Genomic DNA, 21,432 nt, shown 5'->3' on the forward strand with positions numbered 1-21,432 from the left:
AAGAAAAAAATATAAAATAGTTATTTGATTGGAAGAGCTATAAAAAAAAGCTAAATGTAGCAGCACTTTTAAAGGGAGCTATTTTATTTTTCATTATTTCTCACCTATTTTCTCTTTTTTCCAAATCTTTTTCTACTTATTCTCTGCATATTTTCTTTTTCCCATTTTTCCTCTCATATGTTTTTTTTTTTTTTTGTCAAAACTTTTCTTATTTTTAATAATACGTTTGTCAATTGCCTGCACGAGAAAATATGTATATATGGAGGTGGGTAAATTACCGAGTATCCTAAGAATTTAAATTTATAAAAAACAATAAATTTATTCATTTAATTATAATTGTATACTTTTTACATGTGAATTTAAACTATCGATTAATAAGTAAAGTCTACCACTTAAAATATTTAAGTAAAAATAAAGATAAATTGTAAAACTATTTTGAATTCAGACTTTTTTTTTGTTTTTTTTTTTGACATATTCGCGGAGGAGGGTTCGAACTAGTGATCTCTGCTTTATAAGACATGATCCCAACTAATTGAGCTACCTCTTGGAACTCGAATTCAGACTTCTACTATTATTAAATCATCAATTAACCCCAAAATTTGAGTTTATAGAAAATTATAAATTACAAATTTATTAATATTATAAAATAGGTCTAAAGATCCATATCTTCCATGTTCAGAACAAATCAACAAAAGAAAAATTAGCATTTTGCACCCACGTTCATCAATATTCTTATATATCCTGGATCAAACGGTCCAAATTACTGTAAGAGGACCCACCTTCGCTCACACTTTCTCTTGCCAATCTAGACATCTCCACCGATGATTTCAGAAACTCCTCCCTCTGCTCAACCATCAGATTATTCACCATCTTTTCCACGATAACCCTATCACAGACATCCTTCATGTCCATCCCTAGCTTCCAAACCTCACTCACAAACCGACTATTCACTTGCTGATCGGCTAAATAAGGCCAGCAAATCATGGGTATCCCAGCTGCTATGCTCTCTATGGTTGAGTTCCAACCACTGTGAGTCAGAAACCCACCAATGGCCGGGTGGGCCAGGACCTCCTCTTGTGGGGCCCAACCCACCATGTACCCCCTCTCCTTTGTCCCCTCCACCAGCTCCGCCGGAGTCTGACGATCGGCATCATTTCCGTACACTAAGCCTGGCCGTATGACCCACAAGAACCGCTTCTTGCTATTGACCAAACCGTGCCAAAACTCCAGAAGCACGTCCTTTGTCATTGTAGTAATGCTTCCAAAGCGCGCGTAGATTACAGACTTCAAAGGTTGAGCGTCAAGCCACGTCATGCAGCTTCTGTCCACTTCGAAGAGGCTGTTGGAAGACTGAGAGTGCAACGCGGTCGTTTCGGATCCAAGTTTGAGTTTGAGGAGTGCATGGAGGGGTCCAATGGTATAGATTTGGGGACAGTGAGTGCGTATATGGGAGAGCATAGGTCCTTCTAGTTCTTCGAACGTGTTGAGAATGAGTGCACGTGCTCTAGGGGATTGTCTGGTCTCCTCCACGAAGAGTTGGAGATAACTCGGCTCTGCCGGGTTGCTGACTCGGCAAAAACTGGGTAGATCTCGACACCGGAGAAAAGTTTCTGTTGGAAGTCCCACATTGTCTGTGTATTAAGGGGATGGGTCATTTATAAGTTGAGGGAAAACCTTAACTTTTGAGCTAGCTTTTGGGTTGAGTTAGGCCCAAGCCCCATTTTTAACATGGTATCAGAGCCTAATCCAATTGGCTGTGACCCACCGTCACCCATTGTCGCACGTGTTGGCTTGGATGTCTTCCTGCTACACGTGAGGGGGCGGGGCATGTTGGAAGTCCCACATTGCTTGGGTATTAAGGAGATTGGTCATTTATAAGTTGAGGGGAAACCTCAACTCTTGAGCTAGCTTTTGAGTTGAGTTAGACCCAAGACCAATCCGGTACACCACTTATAACGCGATCCATATCTTCATTTCCTAGAATGATTAACATATATATAAATAGACCCACTTAGATTTCACTCCATGTTTCAATGTTTGGTTGCTGAGCAACTATACAAAAAGAAATGTTAAACATTTAAAATTTTTGTTCTAAAAATTGGTTCTCAAATGATGTGTCACAATTCTATTAGTTGGTAACACATTTTTTAAAATCTCATGAAATGATGATACATTATTTGTAAACCTATTTTTAAAAAGAAAATTTGGGTTGTGCAACACTTTCTCCTAAACGAATGTTCAACATACCCACAAAATTAAGTTCGCAATAATTGTCTTAAATTGGCTAATATTTTCAATACGATAAGATTCTAGCTATTTTCAAAAAATTGTTATCATATTTTTTTAACATAAAAGCAGACAAGTTGTACAAATTTAGGGAATAAAAAAGTCAATTAGTGTTGTGTTGGGACTACCATATGAAAAATTGCCAAAAACACCCCCAACCACCAACGTAGAATTCTGGCCGTCCATGTGCATGAGAATACTGAAAATGATGAATCGGAATTACAATACTTCCAAGCAAAAACAAAAACTATTATGATCTTTCTCAATGATGAATTTCCATTTAGGGCACTGTGTCTTTTTCTCTTTTTTCAATTGGTAGTAGGTATCAAATTTAGGTTTGGTAGAAAGGAAAAGAGTACTGAGCAATGGAAGATGCCAGAAATTCGAAAGTACCTTGAATGGGAAGTTCACCCGCCTCAAATACATATGGAATAGAAAAGTAAGCCCAGAAGCAGCAACCACTGATGGTACGGAAATGAAGGACGGGAATGCCAATTTCGTCGCCGACGTCAATGGTAAAGCTCAAGATCCCATCCGCTATGATGCAACTCACGGAGCTCCTACTACCGACTGAATTAAACTGACCCGAGAAAAGCATCTCTCTAAAGAGTGGCTTGGTGACCGAATTTAAGCTATCGAACAAATCCATGACGGAGGAACCGGATCGTGGGTGCTCGGCTGGGAGGCCGTCAGGGATGGTCTTGAATTGGAATCCAGGAAAGCATGCGAAACGAGCTAGGATATTGGTGTAACGGACAAGGCGATCGTGATTGTACTCGCTGTTGACGAAGGTCACATGGACGCCGGCAAGGCGGCAAAGGCAAGAAGCTCGGCTAGCTTGAGCATGGAGTTGACATGTTCTTGTGCCGGAGCTGGAAATATCAGAACATGTGGAGAAGCTTTTGGCCCTTCAGCTTCCATGTTGAAGCTGATCAAAGAGGTCTGATTTTTTTTTTTTTTTTTTCTTTTGTATTGTCTGATTTATTTATTTATTTATTTTATTTTTGCAATTGGTCTGATTTTTTAATGAATGATGCATAATGCAGCTCTGGCAAAACGGGTCTGCGGGTCAACTCGTTTATGACCCGCGGGTACCCGCAACCCGTTTAACCAAAACCCAAACACGGCCTGTTTATTAAATGGGTCGGACTCCCCGACACGACACGAACCCGGGTATTTCACTGGTCACCCGACATGACCCGTAAGACTTGTGTAAAATAACGGGTCTTGCCGGGTCGACACGACCCGTTTACCCGTTTAACTTAAAAAATATATTTTTTTTAATAAAATAATAATATTTTTCGTAATTATCTCTTGAAATTGAACTCCTAGCAGGCTAGCCACACCAAATCAGTTAATAGTTATAAGTTAATAGGCTTAATTGTCTAATCAAATAACAAAAAAACCGAAAAAAAAAGGAAAAAAAAAAACTACATCACAATTTACAAATTTACAAATACAAATTGGGTTTTCATTTTTTGCCACCTGTTGTTCGCTCTTAAATAGTTGAATGATCTACAAATATGCTCATTTTAACATGCTCCAGATGAACTTGGAATCTTACAGGAATTGATACTATCCAATGTCAGAACATCCTCTTCTTCGTTATCCACCGTCATTAAAGCTTGTTCAAGAAAAACAACAATGAAAGCTAAAAACAAAACTTGTATAATTTTTTTACATCAAAATACAGTAAATACTTATTCAAAATCTTAATCTTATGGCATCAAAACACACAATAGCATAAATTATTAGCAATATAAACTAAGCACAATCTATATAGTTCAAGAAAAATTGTATGAATTGTTTCTCCTAAAGCTCCCAACAACAATAATATTGAGATTCTAAGACAAGCCAAAACAATGCAGCAGCCTACAATAATAAAAATAATCCAATTTTTAATCCCATGAAATCTTAAAAATTAGTTTTAAGTTAAAATGATAGTTTTAATCTTTAACAACTAAGCCATACAACCCACACTAACTAATAATTATTAACTAAGCAGTCTAGGCCGTTATTTAATTTAATTTTTTTTCTAATTCACTAAGCCACTAACACACACTCACTTGACACTTCACACTTGGGACACTTGGCCACTAAGTTCACACTCCACGCCCACTCCCTCTGCAACATTGAAACTTGCAATTTGCAAGACTACAAATTAACAAATTAACAATGTATTTAAGCCACAAAAATTTAACAAAAAATATATTGATGAATAAAAACTATATATCTAACAAACTAACAAATTAACAATGCATTTAAGCCACAAAGACAAAGGATTGAAAGAATTAAAGGAACCTTGAGATAAGACCAAGTGACGTAAACCTGCAAAATTATTTGTTGAGAATTGAGGTGAACAACAAGATATTTCATCTGGTTCGAGAGAGAGAGTTTGAAAAAAAAAAGAAAAAAAAAAGGTCTTCTAAGAGAGAGTGACCGGTGAGAGAGAGTCTTCTAACAACAACTACATACCAAGCAAATTTCACAAAATCATGTGCAAACAACAATCATCTACCAAGCCAAGCAAATCCCACAAAATCAGAGCATGAGACTTAAGAGAGCAAGAAATTGAAGAGAGAGATACATACTGAATGCGACATCAGCGGAAGAGAGAGAGCGGCAGTAGAGGAGGTGAGGAGCGGGGAGAGAGAGAGAGACCGGCAGTGGAGGAGCGGCGGTGGCATGGCCGTGGCGTGGGCGTGGGCGGTGGCGTGGCGTGAAGTCCGGTGATGAGTGAGAACGAGAGGGAGGAATGGAGATTTTTTTTTAGATCTAAAGTTGGAGGAAGAGTCTGGAAGACGAGTGTTCTTGTTTTCACTTTATGCTTTTTTCTACCTTTTCACTATTAGTTCTAGGGTTAAAAAAAAAAAAAAAAAAAAAAAAAGGTCTGGTGGGTCACCCGCGACATGACCCGCTAGACCCTTATAAACGGGTCATAAATGGGTCGACCCGTTTATGACTCAAACCCGTTTAATATAAACCCAAACCCGTTAATTTTGTGTCAAGTCGTGTTAAAATTGCCGGCCAATGCTCCTTAAAAAGTACTGTTGGTGTATGGTTTTGATTGGTCAAGTCAAGTCAGCATCGGCCCATCCACTAGGTTTTGTTTTGTCATTTTACTTCTCAATTTACGAGAAGTTTTGGCCGACTCTGCACATTTAGAGAATTTGTTCAGCCTTTGGGCAATAGCACAATAACGAAGAGTGTTTGTGTCATCTCACTCTCACTAGTGTTTTTTCATTTTATTGTGCTGAAAGGCACTTTTCTTTCTTTATTTTTCTTTTTCGTCTTTTTTTTTTTTTTTTTGGTCGGGTGAGGGTGAAATTTGATTCTATTGAGATTTTAAATTTTGAGTATTCCATCAGTCGAATCACTACTTAATTAATTTTGGTGTCTTTTGTGATTGATTTATTTTGTGCTTTTTTTTGCTTCTTTGGGAGATATCTTGAATTTAGTTCATGCAAAAAAAAAAAAAGTTCTTATGATATACAAGTTGAATTCAATTGTGATTTTAAAATCACACAAGAAAAATTTTAGTCCTCTTTTTAATATTACTCAATATACAAGATGTAATTTGTAATTTTTTAGAAATTAAGGAGTATGTAAACTGCTCTAGCTAGGTCTCACACATTCTTTGTCCCTCTTTCCATATCTTTTGATTATACGCTATTTAGGCCATTTTTTCATCATTCTAAATTTTCATATCTAGTTGCTGATTCAAATAATTAGGCAGCTTTTAGAATTTTGGGGAAAATTACAGTTTACCCCCCCCCCAAAGTTGTCAGCGATTTGCAATTCCACCTCCAAAGTTTCAATTTTTGCAATCCACCTCCCTAAAGTTTCAATTTTTTTCAATTCGACCAATATCATCACAAAATTCTCATATTGCCTATGATTTTTTTTATTTTTTTTTATTTTTATTTTTTATGAAAACGAAAACAAATTTGAGGGTGCAAAAATGACCAGATGACCAAAGGGGTGGCTACGTCCACCACGAATTTTTTTAAATTTTTTTTATAAAAAATAAAAAAAATAAAAATTATGGGCAATATGAGAAGTTTTGGATAAAATTGGTCAAATTGCAAAAATTTGGAACTTTGGGGGAGTGAATTGCAAAAATTGAAACTTTAGTGTTTGAATTAAAAAACGCTGTCAACTTTTAGGGGGTAAACTGTAATTTTCCCAAAATTTTGAGCAAGTGACTGATCTTATATTCACTCTCAAAGCTTTTTTTTTTTTTTTTTTCAACAGCGTTCCAATACCATTGGTTGGCTGCAATATGTAAAATATAAAAAAGGGGATGAAAATTTTGTAAAGGGAAGAAGAAGAGAACACGTACAGAGAATTATATCTCTATTAAGTGATTTCCATAGTTACAAGAAAAGATAATATATAGACTAATAAGTAGAAACACATCCCATATTCATAAAATAAAATATAGAGTAAGCATGAACATAAAGAGGAAATCAAGGGATTGTTGACTTTAATTTGTGGGATATTAGCATTTTGCACCCACGTTCATCAACCTTATATCCTGGATCAGACGGTCCAAATTACTGTAAGAGGACCCGCCTTCGCTCACACTTTCTCTTGCCAACCTAGACATCTCAACCGTTGATTTCAGAAACTCCTTCTCCTTCTCAACCATCAGATCATTCATCATCTTTTCCACAATGACTCTATCACAGACATCCTTCATGTCCATCCCAAGCTTCCAAACCTCACTCACAAACCTGCTATTCACTTGCTGATCCGCAAAGTAAGGCAAGCAAATCATGGGCACCCCAGCCACTATACTCTCCAAGGTCGAGTTCCACCCACTGTGGGTGACAAACCCACCAACGGCTGGGTGGGCCAGCACCTCCTCTTGTGGGGCCCAACCCACCATGTACCCCCTCTCCTTCGTCCCCTCCACCAGCTCCGCCGGAGTATGACCGTTGCCACCTTTTCCGTCCACTAAGTCGGGCCGTATGGCCCACAAGAACCGCTTCTTGCTATTGACCAAACCATGCCAAAACTCCATGAGCGCGTCCTTTGTCATTGTAGTAATGCTTCCGAAGCTGACGTAGATTACAGACTTGAAAGGTTGAGCGTCGAGCCACGTCATGCAGCTTCTGTCCACTTCAAAGAGGCTGGTGGAAGACTGAGAGTGCAACATGGTCGTTTCGGATCCAAGTTTGAATTTGAGGAGTGCATGGACGGGTCCAATGGTGTAGATTTGGGGACAGTGAGTGCGTATATGGGAGAGTACAGGTTCTTCTAGTTCTTCAAAAGTGTTGAGAATGAGTGCACTGGCTCTAGGGGATTGTCTGGTCTTGTTCATAAAGAGTTGGAGATTCGGGTCTGCCAGGTTGCTGACTCGGCAGAAACTGGGTAGATCTCGGCACCGGAGAAAAGTTTCCATGCCTGGCACACTGCTTATAAGGCGATCCATATCTTCATTTCCTAGAGTGATTAATTAGCATATATAGACTCACTTAGTATTTGATGCAGCCTGACAAACTGGAATTGAGTAAAACAATACAAGAAGAATGATAAATAATTCTTAGATCTTGAGTCTATTAAGGATCTGTGAATTCTTCTCAAAACTATAAAGTCTATCTAAGGTTTCAAGAAAAATATGAAGAAAACTCCTCTGAATAATTCTTATTGAAAAAAAGTGATCAAATAACATAAACTGTCTTTTCAAGAGGCTATAATCATTTATTTATAGCCCCAAGACCCTTAATACTAATAAAGAATGGAATTAGGGCTCCCACAACCCTAATCCTAATAAAACAAGTAAACTAAGTTGGTTTAAAACAAATAACAGCGGAAAAATAACATAGAAGGCCCCGAGTGCGCTCGATTGCAGTCTCGCAGATATAGTGTGATCGATCGCACTACTAGGGACTTGTGCGCTCGATCGCAGAAAATGGGGTATCGGTCGTAGTTCCAGGGACTTCCTTCTCCAAACCTGGGAAACTGCGCTCAATCGCAGTCAAGGTGCAATTGATCGCATTTCTAGGGATTGCCTCTTTTGCTGGACAAGTCTGGGATCGTGTCACCATCTTCCGGGGCGTCTTCACACCTTTATCCATTCGAGGCTTTCTCATATACTCCTAGGCATTGTAGTCTACATCGTGGTATTAATGTTACATATTTCACTCCAAGTTTGGTTCTTGAGAAACTAAACGAATGTACAACCCACAAAAGCTCACAATATTTGTCTTAAATTTGCTAATATTTTTAAGATGATAACGTTCTTGCTATGTCCAAAAATTACTATGGCCCCTAATCATTTTTGTACATATAAGTGACATCCATGTGAGAATACTGGAAAATGATAATGTGGGAAAGAGTAAATACCTCTAATGGGAAGCTCGCCGGCCTCAATTATATCTAGGATACGAAAGTAAACCCAGAAGGAGCAAGCACTGATGGTACGGAAATGAATGACGGGAATGCCAAGTTCGTCGCCGACATCCATAGGAAAGCTAAAGATCCCATCCGCTATGATGCAACTCACGGGCAGTCTACTACTATTTGAATTTAACTGACCGGAAAACATCATCTTTCTAAATATAGGTATAGTTACAGAATTTAAGGTATCAAACAACTCCATGAAGTGGTCGCCGGTTCGTGGGTGGTCGGCAGGAAGGCCGTCAGGGATGGTCTTGAATTGGAATCCAGGAAAACGTGCGAAACGGTCTAGGACGTTGGTGTAACGGAGGAGGCGATCGTGGTTGTGATCTGTGTTGAGGAAGGTAACATGGATGCCGGCAAGGGAAAGAAGCTCGGCTAGCTTGAGCATGGAGTTGACATGTCCCTGTGCTGGAAGGGGAAAGATTAGGACATGCGGAGGAGCTTTTGGCCGTTCCTCCATGTTGAGATCTAAAAGGTCTGCTTTCTCGCTACAAGGCTCCTTAACTAATTGTATGGCAGGAAACACTGCTGCGATGGGGGTTGGTAGCCTGCGGTTAGAGGGAGAAAGTCAGAAAGAAAAGAAAACTATTAAAAATAATATTTAAGTAAAATAAAGAGTACTATAATATAAGTTTGTATAGAATACGTAGTAGTTGAAAAAAAAAAAATTGTAATGTTTTGACAGACTGAATAAAATTTTAGATTAGTGTTTTATTTTAAAAAAAAAAATTGAAATAATCATATCAACATTAAAAAATAATTATAAAATAAAAAAGCTGATTTATAGCGCTACCTTACGCTGAATGATTAGATATGGACCATATGGTGAATGATTACACAATAATCCAAGCTTGCCTTTTTAATTTGTCGCAAATTCGTGGAATTATTAGAAATATGCATCATTCTGACTCATAGATAAAGACATGGGCATTAGAGTAATTGGAGTATCGATCTGGTTATACTTATGATATTGGAGTAATTGGACCAATAAAAATAAAGTATCTAAAATATTCTCACAGTATCAAAATCTAGATATGAAAATGCCTGACGTCACCTTGGACAGTTTGTTGTAAACTTTTTCGGTAGAAATTAGAATAGTAAAAACAAATTATTTTAAAAAAGTAAACTCTTGTTTGCAAGAGGTAGCTCAATTGGTTAGAGATTACATCTTATGAAGCGGAGGTTACTAGTTCAAATCTCATTTTCCTATTATGTGGACATGTTAAAAAGAAAAAAAAGAAAAAGAAAAAAAAAGTAAACTCTTAGAGCCTGTTTGGGATTACATTTGAGAAATAATAGAGCTTCTAAGTCGTAAGCTTTTGTCAAAAGTGTGTTTTGGTCATTTTTAAACTTTTTAGACTTTAAAAAGCGCTTTTAATTTTTTTACCAAACGAATACTTTTTTCTTCAAACGATTAAAAATACTTCTAAAACTCTCAAACGCAATCTCAAACATGTCCTTAAAGCATTTCGAAGGACTCGTCTCCGATTTACAAAATAAACTTTTCACTAATCAAATATCTCCACAACCATACTCATGGCCTCATGGGCCTTATATATATACACATAGCCCCTAAGCTAGCAAACAAAGCAACAACTCTTATAATTGAAATGGGCCTAACAAATACAACAAACTAATATTATGATGACTAACTATTATAGCCAAGCCCTCCCGATGAGTTTTTAAAAATTACTTTGTGAAATTACACCTAAAACCAAAAATGCAAAATGATCCTTAAAACTTAGAAGCAGTGTTATTTATTTATTTGTGGATTAGGATACCAGAGTAATTTTACAAGTTTCTCTTATATTATTTTTGTATCCTTCCAAGAATAATCAATCACAAACATTCTTAAAAAGGCACAAAAATAATAAAAAAAAACTTATAACATTACTCGATATGCTAAACTAGCTTATTGGAGAACTAACCAACGCCCAAACGATGTCAATCCTTATTGGTTGAAGATATTATTTAGCACCCTGGCGCATCAACCTTATATCCTCGATCAAACGCTCGAAATTGCAATACGAGGATCCACTCTCACTCACACTTTCTCTGGCCAACCTAGACATCTTAACCGTTGATTTTAGAAACTCCTCCCTCTTCTCCACCGTCAGATCATTCACCATCTTTTCCACAGTAACTCTGTCGCAGACATCCTTCATGTCCATCCCAAGCTTCCAAACCTCACTCACAAACCTGCTATTCACTTGCTGATCCGCAAAGTAAGGCCAGCAAATCATGGGAACCCCAGCCACTATACTCTCCAAGGTTGAGTTCCACCCACTGTGGGTGAAAAACCCACCAACGGCCGGGTGGGCCAGGACCTCCTCTTGTGGGGCCCAACCCACCATGTACCCCCTCTCCTTCGTCCCCTCCACCAGCTCCGCCGGAGTCTGACCGTCCCCATCTTTTCCGTCCACCATGTCCGGCCGTATTACCCACAAGAACCGCTTTTTGCTATTAACCAAACCATACCAAAACTCCATCAGCTCCTTCTTTGTCATTTTTGTAATGCTTCCAAAGCTGACGTAGATTACAGAGTTCAATGGTTGAGCGTCAAGCCACGTCATGCAGCTTCTGTCCACTTCGAAGAGGCTGTTCGAGGACTGAGAGTGCAACGTGGTCGTTTTGTATCCAAGTTTGAGTTTCAAGAGTAAATGGAGGGGTCCAAGGGTATATATTTTGGGACAGTGAGTGCGTATATGGGAGAGTACAGGTCCTTCGAGTTCTTCAAACGTGTTGAGTACGAGAGCACGGGCTCTGGGGGATTGTCTGGTCTCATCAGCAGCGAGTTGGAGATTCGGGTCTGCCAGGTCGCTGACTCGGCAATAACTCGGGAGGTCTCGGCACCGGAGAAAAGTTTCCATATCTGGCACGCTGGTTATAAGGCGATCCATGTCTCCATTTCCTGGAGAGATTAACAAAGACCCAGTTAGTAACAGATTTCACTCCACGTTTGGTTGCTGAGAAACTTATATATAAACGATTGTTCGACCGTAAAAAGCTCTGAATATTTGTCTGAGTTAGCTAATATATATATATATATATATATATATATATATATATTCAAAATGATAAGAAAATCAGGAGGTTTTCGTCAAAGATGATAGCTTTCTGATTTGATTTGAGCCTAGCTCATCAAATTTCGTATATTATGTATATTATGTATCTTCGCCGTATCCAAAATGAGGGGGTGTACATGTAGGGAGATCAAAAAAAAAAAACAAAGCTTCAGATGAGAACTATTTCTACCAAAACTTAAAATTCTGATCAGGATTTGGTTAAGTTCTAATTATTTGAAGGACAATTTTGGATATTATAGCTTTTACTATAATGTTTTTACGAACAATATAAATATGAGACTGCACGATTATAATTATTAAAATGATTAGAAGTATATAGTTGACAACTCAGCACTAATTAATTAAAAAATATTTTACTTAATAATTTTACAAATTATAAACTATCACAATAATTTATATAAATAACCTTATAATAAAAATTGTAATACCCTGTCCTGTAGGAGCTCACATTATTACGTTTCGGCCAGAGAATTAATGAGGTTGGTATATATAATATATGTGCCATGCTCTCGATCTCCTGATCTTTTGGAAATCTCACATTAAAAGTATATTGTGCTTGGGCCAAACTTTAATTATTCGGCCCCTACATATTAAACAACCAGGCCCAACCCATTAAAAGGGTTGGCCCTATCATTAAAAAACTTGGCCTGTTGGCCGATTGGCAAGTCTCTAATCTGAGTCAAACACCGAAGAACCCAAATTGACCGCATAATACAACACATATCCCAAATTGGCCTATTGGCCGAATCTTAAGTCGATAAGGCAAATACTAGCAAAATAATAATAATAATAATAATAATAATAATCAATAAAGTTATGTTGTAGTGCAATAAAAAGACTATTTTTTGCCCATAAAAGTCTTAAGTGCAAGAGGTCATAGGCCCATCAGTGGGTAGAGCCACAGCAACCAAGGATGTGGCCTATGACTTCTTGTCACTTAAGACTTTTATGATCCAAAAATAGTCTTTTTATTACACTATAACATTTCTATGATCTATAAGACAAATGATTTCATAATATAAAATAATAATAATTCAATCGGCCAAAAATCACGTCTCATAAAGTGTAGGTTACTAGATCAAATCTCACCCTCTCCCTTTGTATGAATATGTAAAAAAAAAAAAAAAAATTGAGACAAAGAAAATCCAGAGAACCAACAAACAGTAAGAAAAGAAAAAATTAAATCAATATTGGCGAATCGGGAAGCATCATTTGCCAAACTCTAATAATATCTCAGTTTTTGAAAATTTTCCTAAACAAATCTTAAAACATTGACATAAGTGAAATATTTTTGTTTATAGTGAATAGCTAGATACTAATTTTAATTTTTATATATTAAATAAATATTCAACTTTAATGTATTTCTCTACTAGCTAGCAGCACATATTCAACTACGTACGTGATTACTATTTACTATGCTACGTGATTTACCCTCACCCCACTTTACTCTAATACTTTGATAGGTTGAATTTTGTGAATTATTTTCACTAGCATTTGTCATTTGTCATTATGTCAAGACATTTTTGTGCAAAACTGCCTTTTCACTCTTTTTATCTAAACAACACTAAAAATAACTTTAAGAGGATGGGAGATCTAGATTTAGATTTAAATCTTCTTTCCTTCCCTTTCATAGTAGCAGTGTTCGGCGTCTTCTCTGTAGGCTCTACTGGTTTCCGTTTCTGGCGAGTTGTTTTAGATCTAGTTTATAGATCTAGATCTAAATTCAGATCTAGTCTTTTCAAACTTAGATTTGATCGTTTTCTTCAGCCAAGGCGTGTCTTCCGAATTGATGTCTACGATGTCGTGTTTCTCTACTGCTGCTTGTGGGGGTTTTTGTTTTTGTTTTTTGTTGTTGTTTGTTTGTTTGTTGTTGTTGTTGTTCTTATTTTATGGTCCTAGTCGTTGGGCTAAGGACGTGAATAATGCTTCTGGCTTTCGGGTTGAAAAGGAAATGGTTTAGGTGTGAGTATTTTGCTCATACCTGAGAAATTGCTTCCTGTGCTCCTAGAAAGACTCTGCGTTAGCAGATCGGTTCTATAATTTGAAGATCGGGCTAGGATAGCGGATGTTTGACGTCATAAATTGGTTTTTTATTGTAAGATTTGTTATGTTTTCGATTTTTTGATGTGTGATCTTTTAGCTTCGGCTATGATCTTGTAGAACTGTATGTTCTGTGATTGAGCTTTTATGCTCTTTACCACTATTAATGACATCAGATTGATTTTCCCTCAAAAAAAAAAAAAAAAAGTTTGAATTTTGTGATAAAAAAAATAAAAAATGTTAAAATGTAAGGAGAAAGTACTGTTACACATTTCAAATTTTCTTTTTAAAAGTTAGTTCTTAAATGATGTGTCACTATTTCATGAGTTGGTGACACATTTTTCAAAAAAATAAATTTCATGAGATTGTGAAATATCATTTAAAAATTAACTTTTGAGAAAAAAATTTAACATGCGTAGCATTTTCTCAAATGTAAGAGCGGATATACCTCTGATAGGAAGCTCGCCGGCGTCAATTATATCTGGAATGCGAAAGTAAGCCCAGAAGGAGCAAGCACTGATGGTACGGAAATGAATGACGGGAATGCCAAGTTCGTCGCCGACGTCAATAGGAAAGCTCAAGATCCCATCAGCTATGATGCAACTCACTGGCCGTCTACTAGTATTTGAATTTGATTGACCCGAAGACAGTATCTTTCTAAATATAGGCTTAGTTACCGATTTTAAGGTACCAAACATCTCCATGAAGTGGTCGCCGGCTCGTGGGTTTTCGGCCGGAAGGCCGTCGGGGATGGTCTTGAATTGAAATCCAGGAAAGCATGCGAAACGGGCTAGGACGTTGGTGTAACGCACGAGGCGATCGTGGTTGTGATCTGTGTTGAGGAAGGTGACGTGGATGCCGGCAAGGGCAAGAAGCTCGGCTAGCTTGAGCATGGAGTTGACATGTCCCTGAGCCGGGAAGGGAAAAATGAGAACATGGGGCGGCGGCGGCGCATTTAGGCCTTGTTCCATATGAGCGATCTGAGGCTTCATGTGTGAGTTTGTAATCATGAATCCTCCTTTTAAAAGTAGGTGCTGTCACACCGAAAATAGGCAAAATTCGGATGCATTCAAGTGTGTCATTGTCTACTTTCAATTTCAATTTCATTTGAAATATAGAGATCATATTCCGTCCAAAACGTCGTTTTCGAAAATAGGCAAAACGTGGTCATTTAAGTTTCAATCAAGTCAAGTCTTGAATCTAACCTTTGTTATCACCTACCATACAAGCATTAGGATACAAGTACTGGGGTTGTTACATCCCTTGTCGTAGTTTATTAATCTACTGGATGGGAAGACTTTATCTCACAAAACAGAATAATAATCGTATAGTCCTCATGCGCTGGGGAGTGGCTTCCATGCACTGGGACATGCCGCCTTGTTTACCGTCGGTGTTGCTGTTCCGTTTTTTTATTTGCTGTCTCTGTATTTTTTTTCGTGTATTTTTTTGTTCTTTGTGTTTTATTTTTTGGTTAGTTTTTTGTGTTGGCCTCCTTTTTCCTTTTTTGACAGAGTGTTTTCTTTCTTTACGGACTATTGATGATAGTATTGGCAACCATTTAGGGTTTTGTTCCATTTACGGTAGATTGCCATATTTAACAACCTTTATTGGCCGTATTGATTTGCTTGATAGGCCGTATTATTTATTTGATTCATTCTCAATTATTTTTAGGAAATTTCTGTGGCTTTTGTTGTTTATTTACTTATCGAGAATAAAAAAGGATAAGTAATTAATGGGATGCTTCCTAAGATATGACTGGAAGTGGTCCATTTCGCAAGGTAATGTATTCTAAAGTTAAAGCTAATTATTGGTTAAATTACCACTTATTCTAAAAACTTAAATGGATAAAAAGATATAAATTTAATTATTTAATAAATAATTTAATATTAACCAATAAAAATGATATCTCAACACAAGAGTAATCTCAAGTAACCTGCTAGAGTACATCAATATTAATTATAGACCACCTACTTATTCAAGATAAACATAAATAAATAGGTAAAGTCCACATACACCCTTCAAACTATCATTTAATTGATAATGTCCTTACCAAACTTTCAATTGTGACAATATATCTCACAAACTACTAAAACATTGTCAATGTCTCTCCAAGACTAGGAAAAAGACATATAAAAATGCCCCTATATCTTTGCAATAAAACAAAAATATCCTTATAAATTTTAAAGAATTTTTTTTAAAAAAAACGAAAATTTTAATTTAAAAAGAACGATATTTAAAAAAAAAAAAACAATTTCTTTTTTAAACAATTATTTTGTTTAAAACGATTTTTTTTTTTTTAAAAAAAAAAACATTTAAAAAAAATTAGAAAACGAAAAATTTTAATTTAAAAAGAACGATATTTTAAGAAAAAAAACAATTTCTTTTTTAAACAATTATTTTGTTTAAAACGATTTTTTTTTAAAAAAAAATTAAAAAAAATTTAGAAAACGAAAAATTTAAATTTATTAAACTAAAATTGTTATTTTTTTTTAAATGGAAATTTTTATTTTAAAAAGTTATAAAACAAAAAACAAAAAAAAAAAAATCAATTTTTACAACAAAAAAATCGAAATTTCTTAATTTTATTCTTATACAAAGGATTTTTTTTTTTAATTTTAAATTTGCCACTCTTTGTTTTTTGTTTTTGTTTTTGTTTTTGTTTTTTTTTTTTTGTTTTAAGTTTTAGGTTTTTTTTAGAAGTTTTAATATGTTTTGTTTTTAATTTATTAAGGGTCGTTTCGTTATTGGGGGAATATTGACAATTTTTTGTTATTTGAGGAGACATTACCACGATTAAAAATTTATAGAAGATATTGTCAATTGAATCATAGTTTAAAGATGGTACGTGAACTTTTTCCAAATAAATAAGATAAATAATAATGTTATAAAAAGACTTGATAGTTTCGAGATAAGGCTCCGTTTTTTTTAAGATAAGGTTTGGGACCCATTCTAGTTAAAACTAAACGGGACCATTCCCAAGGGTCCACTTTCAACTGGACTTAGGCCCAAGACCCTCATTTTTTTTATGCTACTCCAGCTTGTATAAGACAATGTTAGTTGTCAGTACACGTGGGAGAATTTATATCTATGGATAATGATGATGTTCGATCTTTAATGGGAAGGGTGGAAGAGAAGAAGAATCTACCCATTACTGTCAGTTGAACCAATTGCACCACCGCATAAACTCTTATGTGGTAGCCGGTAGGTGCATCCTGTGGCTAAGAATTTCTCTCCATCTTGCCTTGTTTATTTTATTTAATTTATTTGATATGTTTTTGTTGTTTTATAACAACAATATATGTGGACAGGAATTTTCTTAAAATAGGATCGGAGGAATTTTCTTCAATTGGGTCTATAGATTTGCCCTGTATTTTTCAATGCGTGAAAAATATTTGATTTTTTAATTAGCATATGAGAAATAAATAATTTTTTTAATAGAACTATTATATAATTAAGCATATATTTCTCGCATATTCAAAAAAATACATGATAGATTTTATAAATTATTTTAGTGGAAATTTCTTTCTCCCACTTTGATGTAAATTTTTGACCCTAATATGGTATATTAAAATTTGGCAGACTAGAGTAGCAGAGACCAGTTGTTCAAGCCCAGAGGCCTGGAGGTCATCATATGGAAGCCGCCAGCGCGCTATAGGCATGCTCAAGATAAATTATGATGCTGGGTCATCATATGTAGGAATGAGTACTGTTGTCTGTGATCATGAAGGCAAGGTGATAGGGGCCCTTAGCTGTGTTTTATATGCAACACTGGATCCAACGTATGCAGAAGCTTTTGCGGCATGGAAGATGGCTGAATTTATCTCAAGGCTAGGGCTTCGTAAGGTTATGGTTGAAGGCGATTCCCTCGAGATCGTAAATGCTCTTTGGAATGTGGCTTTATACAAAGGAAGCTATGGTCATTTAGTGGAGGATGCAAAAAACCTGCTTAACTCTTCATGTCAATGGGAAGCGCATCATGAGGGAGTGATGTACTTTGAACCGTCTGATCAAGCACATCATGTCCTGGTAATTAAAGACACTTGTGGTATGAGGGAGTGATGTACTTATGGTAAGTGGATGACAAATCCTTTGTTTTTGTAATTAAATCTTGAACTTTCTAAAATATTTTGTGTTATTTTTTTAATAAAAATTAGTAATTGATTTTTTTTTTTTTTTTTTTGGCCTTGGAGTTGCTATATATTGAGCATAAAAAAGCACATATTAGAAACTTCCAAATGATTAATTACAACAAAGACCTGCTTTTATTTATGATCGATTAAGATTGAAAGGGTAATTAACATCAAATATGATGCTTGTCTTAGAGGCTCGCTGGCTATTGATCCTGATATCCTTGATCAGACGGTCCAATTTACAAAACGAGGACCCACCTCGGCTCACACTCTCTCTTGCCAACCTAGCCATCTCATCCGCTGATCTTACAAACTCTTCCCTCCTCTCTACCATCAGGTCATTCACCATCTTCTCCACAATCCCTCTATTACACAAATCTTTCATGTCCACCCCAAGCTTCCACGCCTCGCTCACAAACCTACTGTTCACCATTTGATCCGCAAAGTAAGGCCAGCAAATCATAGGCACTCCAGCCACTATGCTCTCTAAGGTTGAGTTCCACCCACTGTGGGTCAAAAACCCGCCAATTGCTCGGTGGCCCAGTACCTCCTCTTGCGGGGCCCAGTCCACCAAGCACCCTACCCCACTCGTCCTCTCCAGCAGCTCCGCCGGAATCGGCGTTTCGTCTTTTCCGGTCACCAAGTCTGGCCGCATGACCCACAAGAACCGTTTCTTGCTATTAACCAAACCATACCAAAACTCCAAGAGCTGGTCCCTCGTCATCACAACAGCGCTTCCAAAGCTTACGTAAACGACTGATTTGGAGGGCTGCGTGTCCAGCCACGTCAGGCAGTTTCTGTCCGCTTCCCAAAGAGTATATAAAGAGACAGCCGTTTTGCCTCCGAGTCTTGTTTGTAAATGCGAGTGGAGCGGTCCGATAGCGTAGGTGTTTGGGATGATGTGGGTGCGTATGTGGGCGAGTGCAGGAGCTTCCAAGTCTTCAAACGTGTTGACTATGAGCGCGTCGGCTCTGGCGTTATGCTGGCTCTCACTAATAACAAATTGGAGAATCGGGTCGGCCAGGTTGCTGCTCCGGCAGAATCCTGGGAGGTCTCGGCGCCGTAGAAAGCCCTCCATACCGGGCACGTGCTCTATTGGCATATCCATGTCCACGTTTCCTACAATTAATTGTTCATGCTTTTCTTAGCAGAAAGATTTGTCGGGTATACGTGTGAGCGCGAAAAAACATTAGAATTTTACGTTGGAAATAATAACTATAAGCACTTAATATAGGTTTAAACTTTTGGATTGTATAATGTCTTCACATGTTATATTATGAGCTCACAAAAAGACTCTTCAAAGATATTAGTTATTAATCTCCCAATTAACAAGATTGAAGGGCCGATAGCCGGGAACCGAGTTAAAAATTATTATGGGTAGGGAGCCAGGGGCCATAAAAATTTGCTCCTAAGGGCCAGTACCTTATAATTTTATTGTATTTTATTTTATTTTTTACTTTAAAAACTTTTTGTTCATAGAAGTTGAGGGGGCCATGGCCTATGCCACCCTTAAACTACTATCTATTTTGAGAAGACTCTTTCAAATTTTAAAAACTCTCAATTTCACTTATGAACTTTCAATTTGATGCAATATACCCCATTCCGTCAATTTGCAACGTTAACTTTAACAAAAAATACCAAAATACCCTAAATTTTCACAAGGGTAAATTTGAAATTTTATTAAAAAAAAATCATGACTATAAATGTAATTTAATCATGTTTAACGCGAAAAATTGATTGATGGAGTATATTGCATAAAATTGAAAGCTCATAAATGAAATTAAGAATTTTTAAAATTCAGAAAATTCTTCTCAAAATGCTTGGTAATTTAAAAGTTGTAAATGAAGTTTTCCCAAATTATATATATATATATATATATATATATATATATATTGGGAGTGGAACTCTACCAACATATATACCTTGGAAGGGCAGCTCGCCTGCTTCAATGAGTCGAGGAATACTAAAATAAGCCCGGTAGCAAGAAGCACTAATGGTACGAAAAGCGACGCTCATAATTCCGATATCCTTGGCCACATCAATAGCAAAACTCATTACTCCGTCAGCCACAATGCAGGTCACCGGCGACCAAGTACTACTTCCCAAGCTCAGTTCGCCAGAGACCATCATCTCTCTGAAGAGTGGCTTTGTCACAGCTCTTGTCGATTCAAACATCTCTCTAAATCGGTCATGACCGCAGCGTGGGTGGTCTTCTGGTAACCCATCGGGTATAGTTTTGAAGCGGATTAATCCGGGATAGTTTGCAAAACGAGCTTCAACGTCAGTGCAACGGAAGAGGCGATCGTGAATATAATGGGAGTTGAGGAAGGTGACCTTGAGGTTTTCTAAACAGAGAAGCTCTGCGAATTTGAGCATGCTGCTTACGTGGCTCTGGGCTGGGAAGGGGAAGACGAGTACATGTACATGTGGTTCAGCAGGGTTGTGATCCATGGAAATTAAACTCCCAGTTATGTATGCTTTCAAGTTTCAATTCCAGGCTCCATTAATTATCTTATCAAAGTGAGCTATTTAAACCTGATCAAGAAAGAAAAACTAATTCTACTTGAATTTGAAGGAAATGCGATCTACATACGATGTTCATGAGCAGCATGCAGCAAGCAGGAAAACTTGCGGATTCGTAGATCCATGTATTTTGCATGACTTGAAAACTTTAAATCAATACTACGTACCATTACCAACATTAAAAGAATCGAAATGATCGAAATTTGATGTTGCTCACCAATTGGATAAAACCCATTTAATTGGAATTAAAAATTGTTTGCGTACCATCAGTTCTTACTTTAACTCTTTACAAATTCACGTAATCATCTGCATTTTATGAAATTGAGTGTCACTTAATAGCTAAGTGAGAGTCTACATTTTAGTGTTGAAGGCAAGTAACACATAAACTATATATATATATATATATATATATATAGGGGTAATTACCTTTTGTTCTCATGAACTACAGCATCTTAACATTTTCTCCCCATGAACTATCAATTATGATACCTGACCCTATCAAACTACCATCTTATGACAAAAAGCCTCATTCCGTTAGTTAAAAGGGTTAAAATTGATAGTCAACGATCATGTGCAAGTTATATGCCATTTATTTATTATTTTATTTTTTTTTCACTTTTGCCCTCACTTCAGACCAAAAAAATGGCGCTTATACCCTCTAAATTAACATATTAACTTTATTTGTTTGAAGTGAGGGCAAAAGTGAAAGAAAAAAATTTAAAATGGCATATGACTTGCACATGACCGTTGACCGTTAATTTTAACCCATTTGACTAACAGAATAGGGTTTTTTTGTCATAAGACGGTAGTTTGATGGGGTCAGGTGTCATAGTTAGTAGTTCATGGGAGAAAAGTGTCAAGGCGCTGTACATAGTTCATGGAGGCAAAAGGTAATTACCCTATATATATATATATATATATATATTTCACTTCAGTTTGTAATAAACTTATAACAAAAA

The 21,432-nt window shown here is 36.7% G+C and overlaps 3 protein-coding genes, 1 long non-coding RNA gene and 1 pseudogene across 4 annotated transcripts in view; all 5 read right to left on the reverse strand.

The window, feature by feature from the left end:
- LOC132188113 (7-deoxyloganetic acid glucosyltransferase-like) overlaps nucleotides 1-3,245 on the reverse strand; it is an 8,601-nt pseudogene extending 5,356 nt beyond the window's left edge.
- Nucleotides 3,246-3,572: 327 nt separating this feature from the next.
- On the reverse strand, nucleotides 3,573-5,066 carry LOC132186726 (uncharacterized). The gene is made up of 2 exons (XR_009440769.1): nucleotides 4,878-5,066; nucleotides 3,573-3,910 (listed from the first exon to the last, which is right to left on the reverse strand). It is a non-coding gene; the product is annotated as an uncharacterized LOC132186726 (long non-coding RNA).
- A 1,690-nt stretch (nucleotides 5,067-6,756) lies between these two features.
- LOC132188375 (7-deoxyloganetic acid glucosyl transferase-like) lies at nucleotides 6,757-9,242 on the reverse strand. The gene is made up of 2 exons (XM_059602806.1): nucleotides 8,638-9,242; nucleotides 6,757-7,734 (listed from the first exon to the last, which is right to left on the reverse strand). The coding sequence occupies exons 1-2, from the start codon at nucleotides 9,152-9,154 to the stop codon at nucleotides 6,788-6,790; spliced, it is 1,464 nt and encodes a 487-aa protein (XP_059458789.1). The 5' UTR covers nucleotides 9,155-9,242; the 3' UTR covers nucleotides 6,757-6,787.
- Nucleotides 9,243-10,215: 973 nt separating this feature from the next.
- Nucleotides 10,216-14,791, reverse strand: LOC132188219 (7-deoxyloganetic acid glucosyl transferase-like). The gene is made up of 2 exons (XM_059602628.1): nucleotides 14,269-14,791; nucleotides 10,216-11,605 (listed from the first exon to the last, which is right to left on the reverse strand). The coding sequence occupies exons 1-2, from the start codon at nucleotides 14,789-14,791 to the stop codon at nucleotides 10,662-10,664; spliced, it is 1,467 nt and encodes a 488-aa protein (XP_059458611.1). The 3' UTR covers nucleotides 10,216-10,661.
- Nucleotides 14,792-18,086: 3,295 nt separating this feature from the next.
- Nucleotides 18,087-21,432, reverse strand: part of LOC132188114 (7-deoxyloganetic acid glucosyltransferase-like) — a 5,132-nt gene continuing 1,786 nt past the window's right edge. Inside the window, exons 2-3 of the mRNA XM_059602518.1 lie at nucleotides 19,873-20,375; nucleotides 18,087-19,069 (exon numbers count right to left, since the gene is read on the reverse strand). Of these exons, the coding sequence (XP_059458501.1) occupies nucleotides 18,087-19,069; nucleotides 19,873-20,375 (1,486 nt within the window). The remainder of the gene's footprint in view (nucleotides 19,070-19,872; nucleotides 20,376-21,432) is intronic.

The sequence above is a fragment of the Corylus avellana genome, chromosome ca7 (assembly GCF_901000735.1).
Source record: "Corylus avellana chromosome ca7, CavTom2PMs-1.0".
Taxonomy (NCBI): domain Eukaryota; kingdom Viridiplantae; phylum Streptophyta; class Magnoliopsida; order Fagales; family Betulaceae; genus Corylus; species Corylus avellana.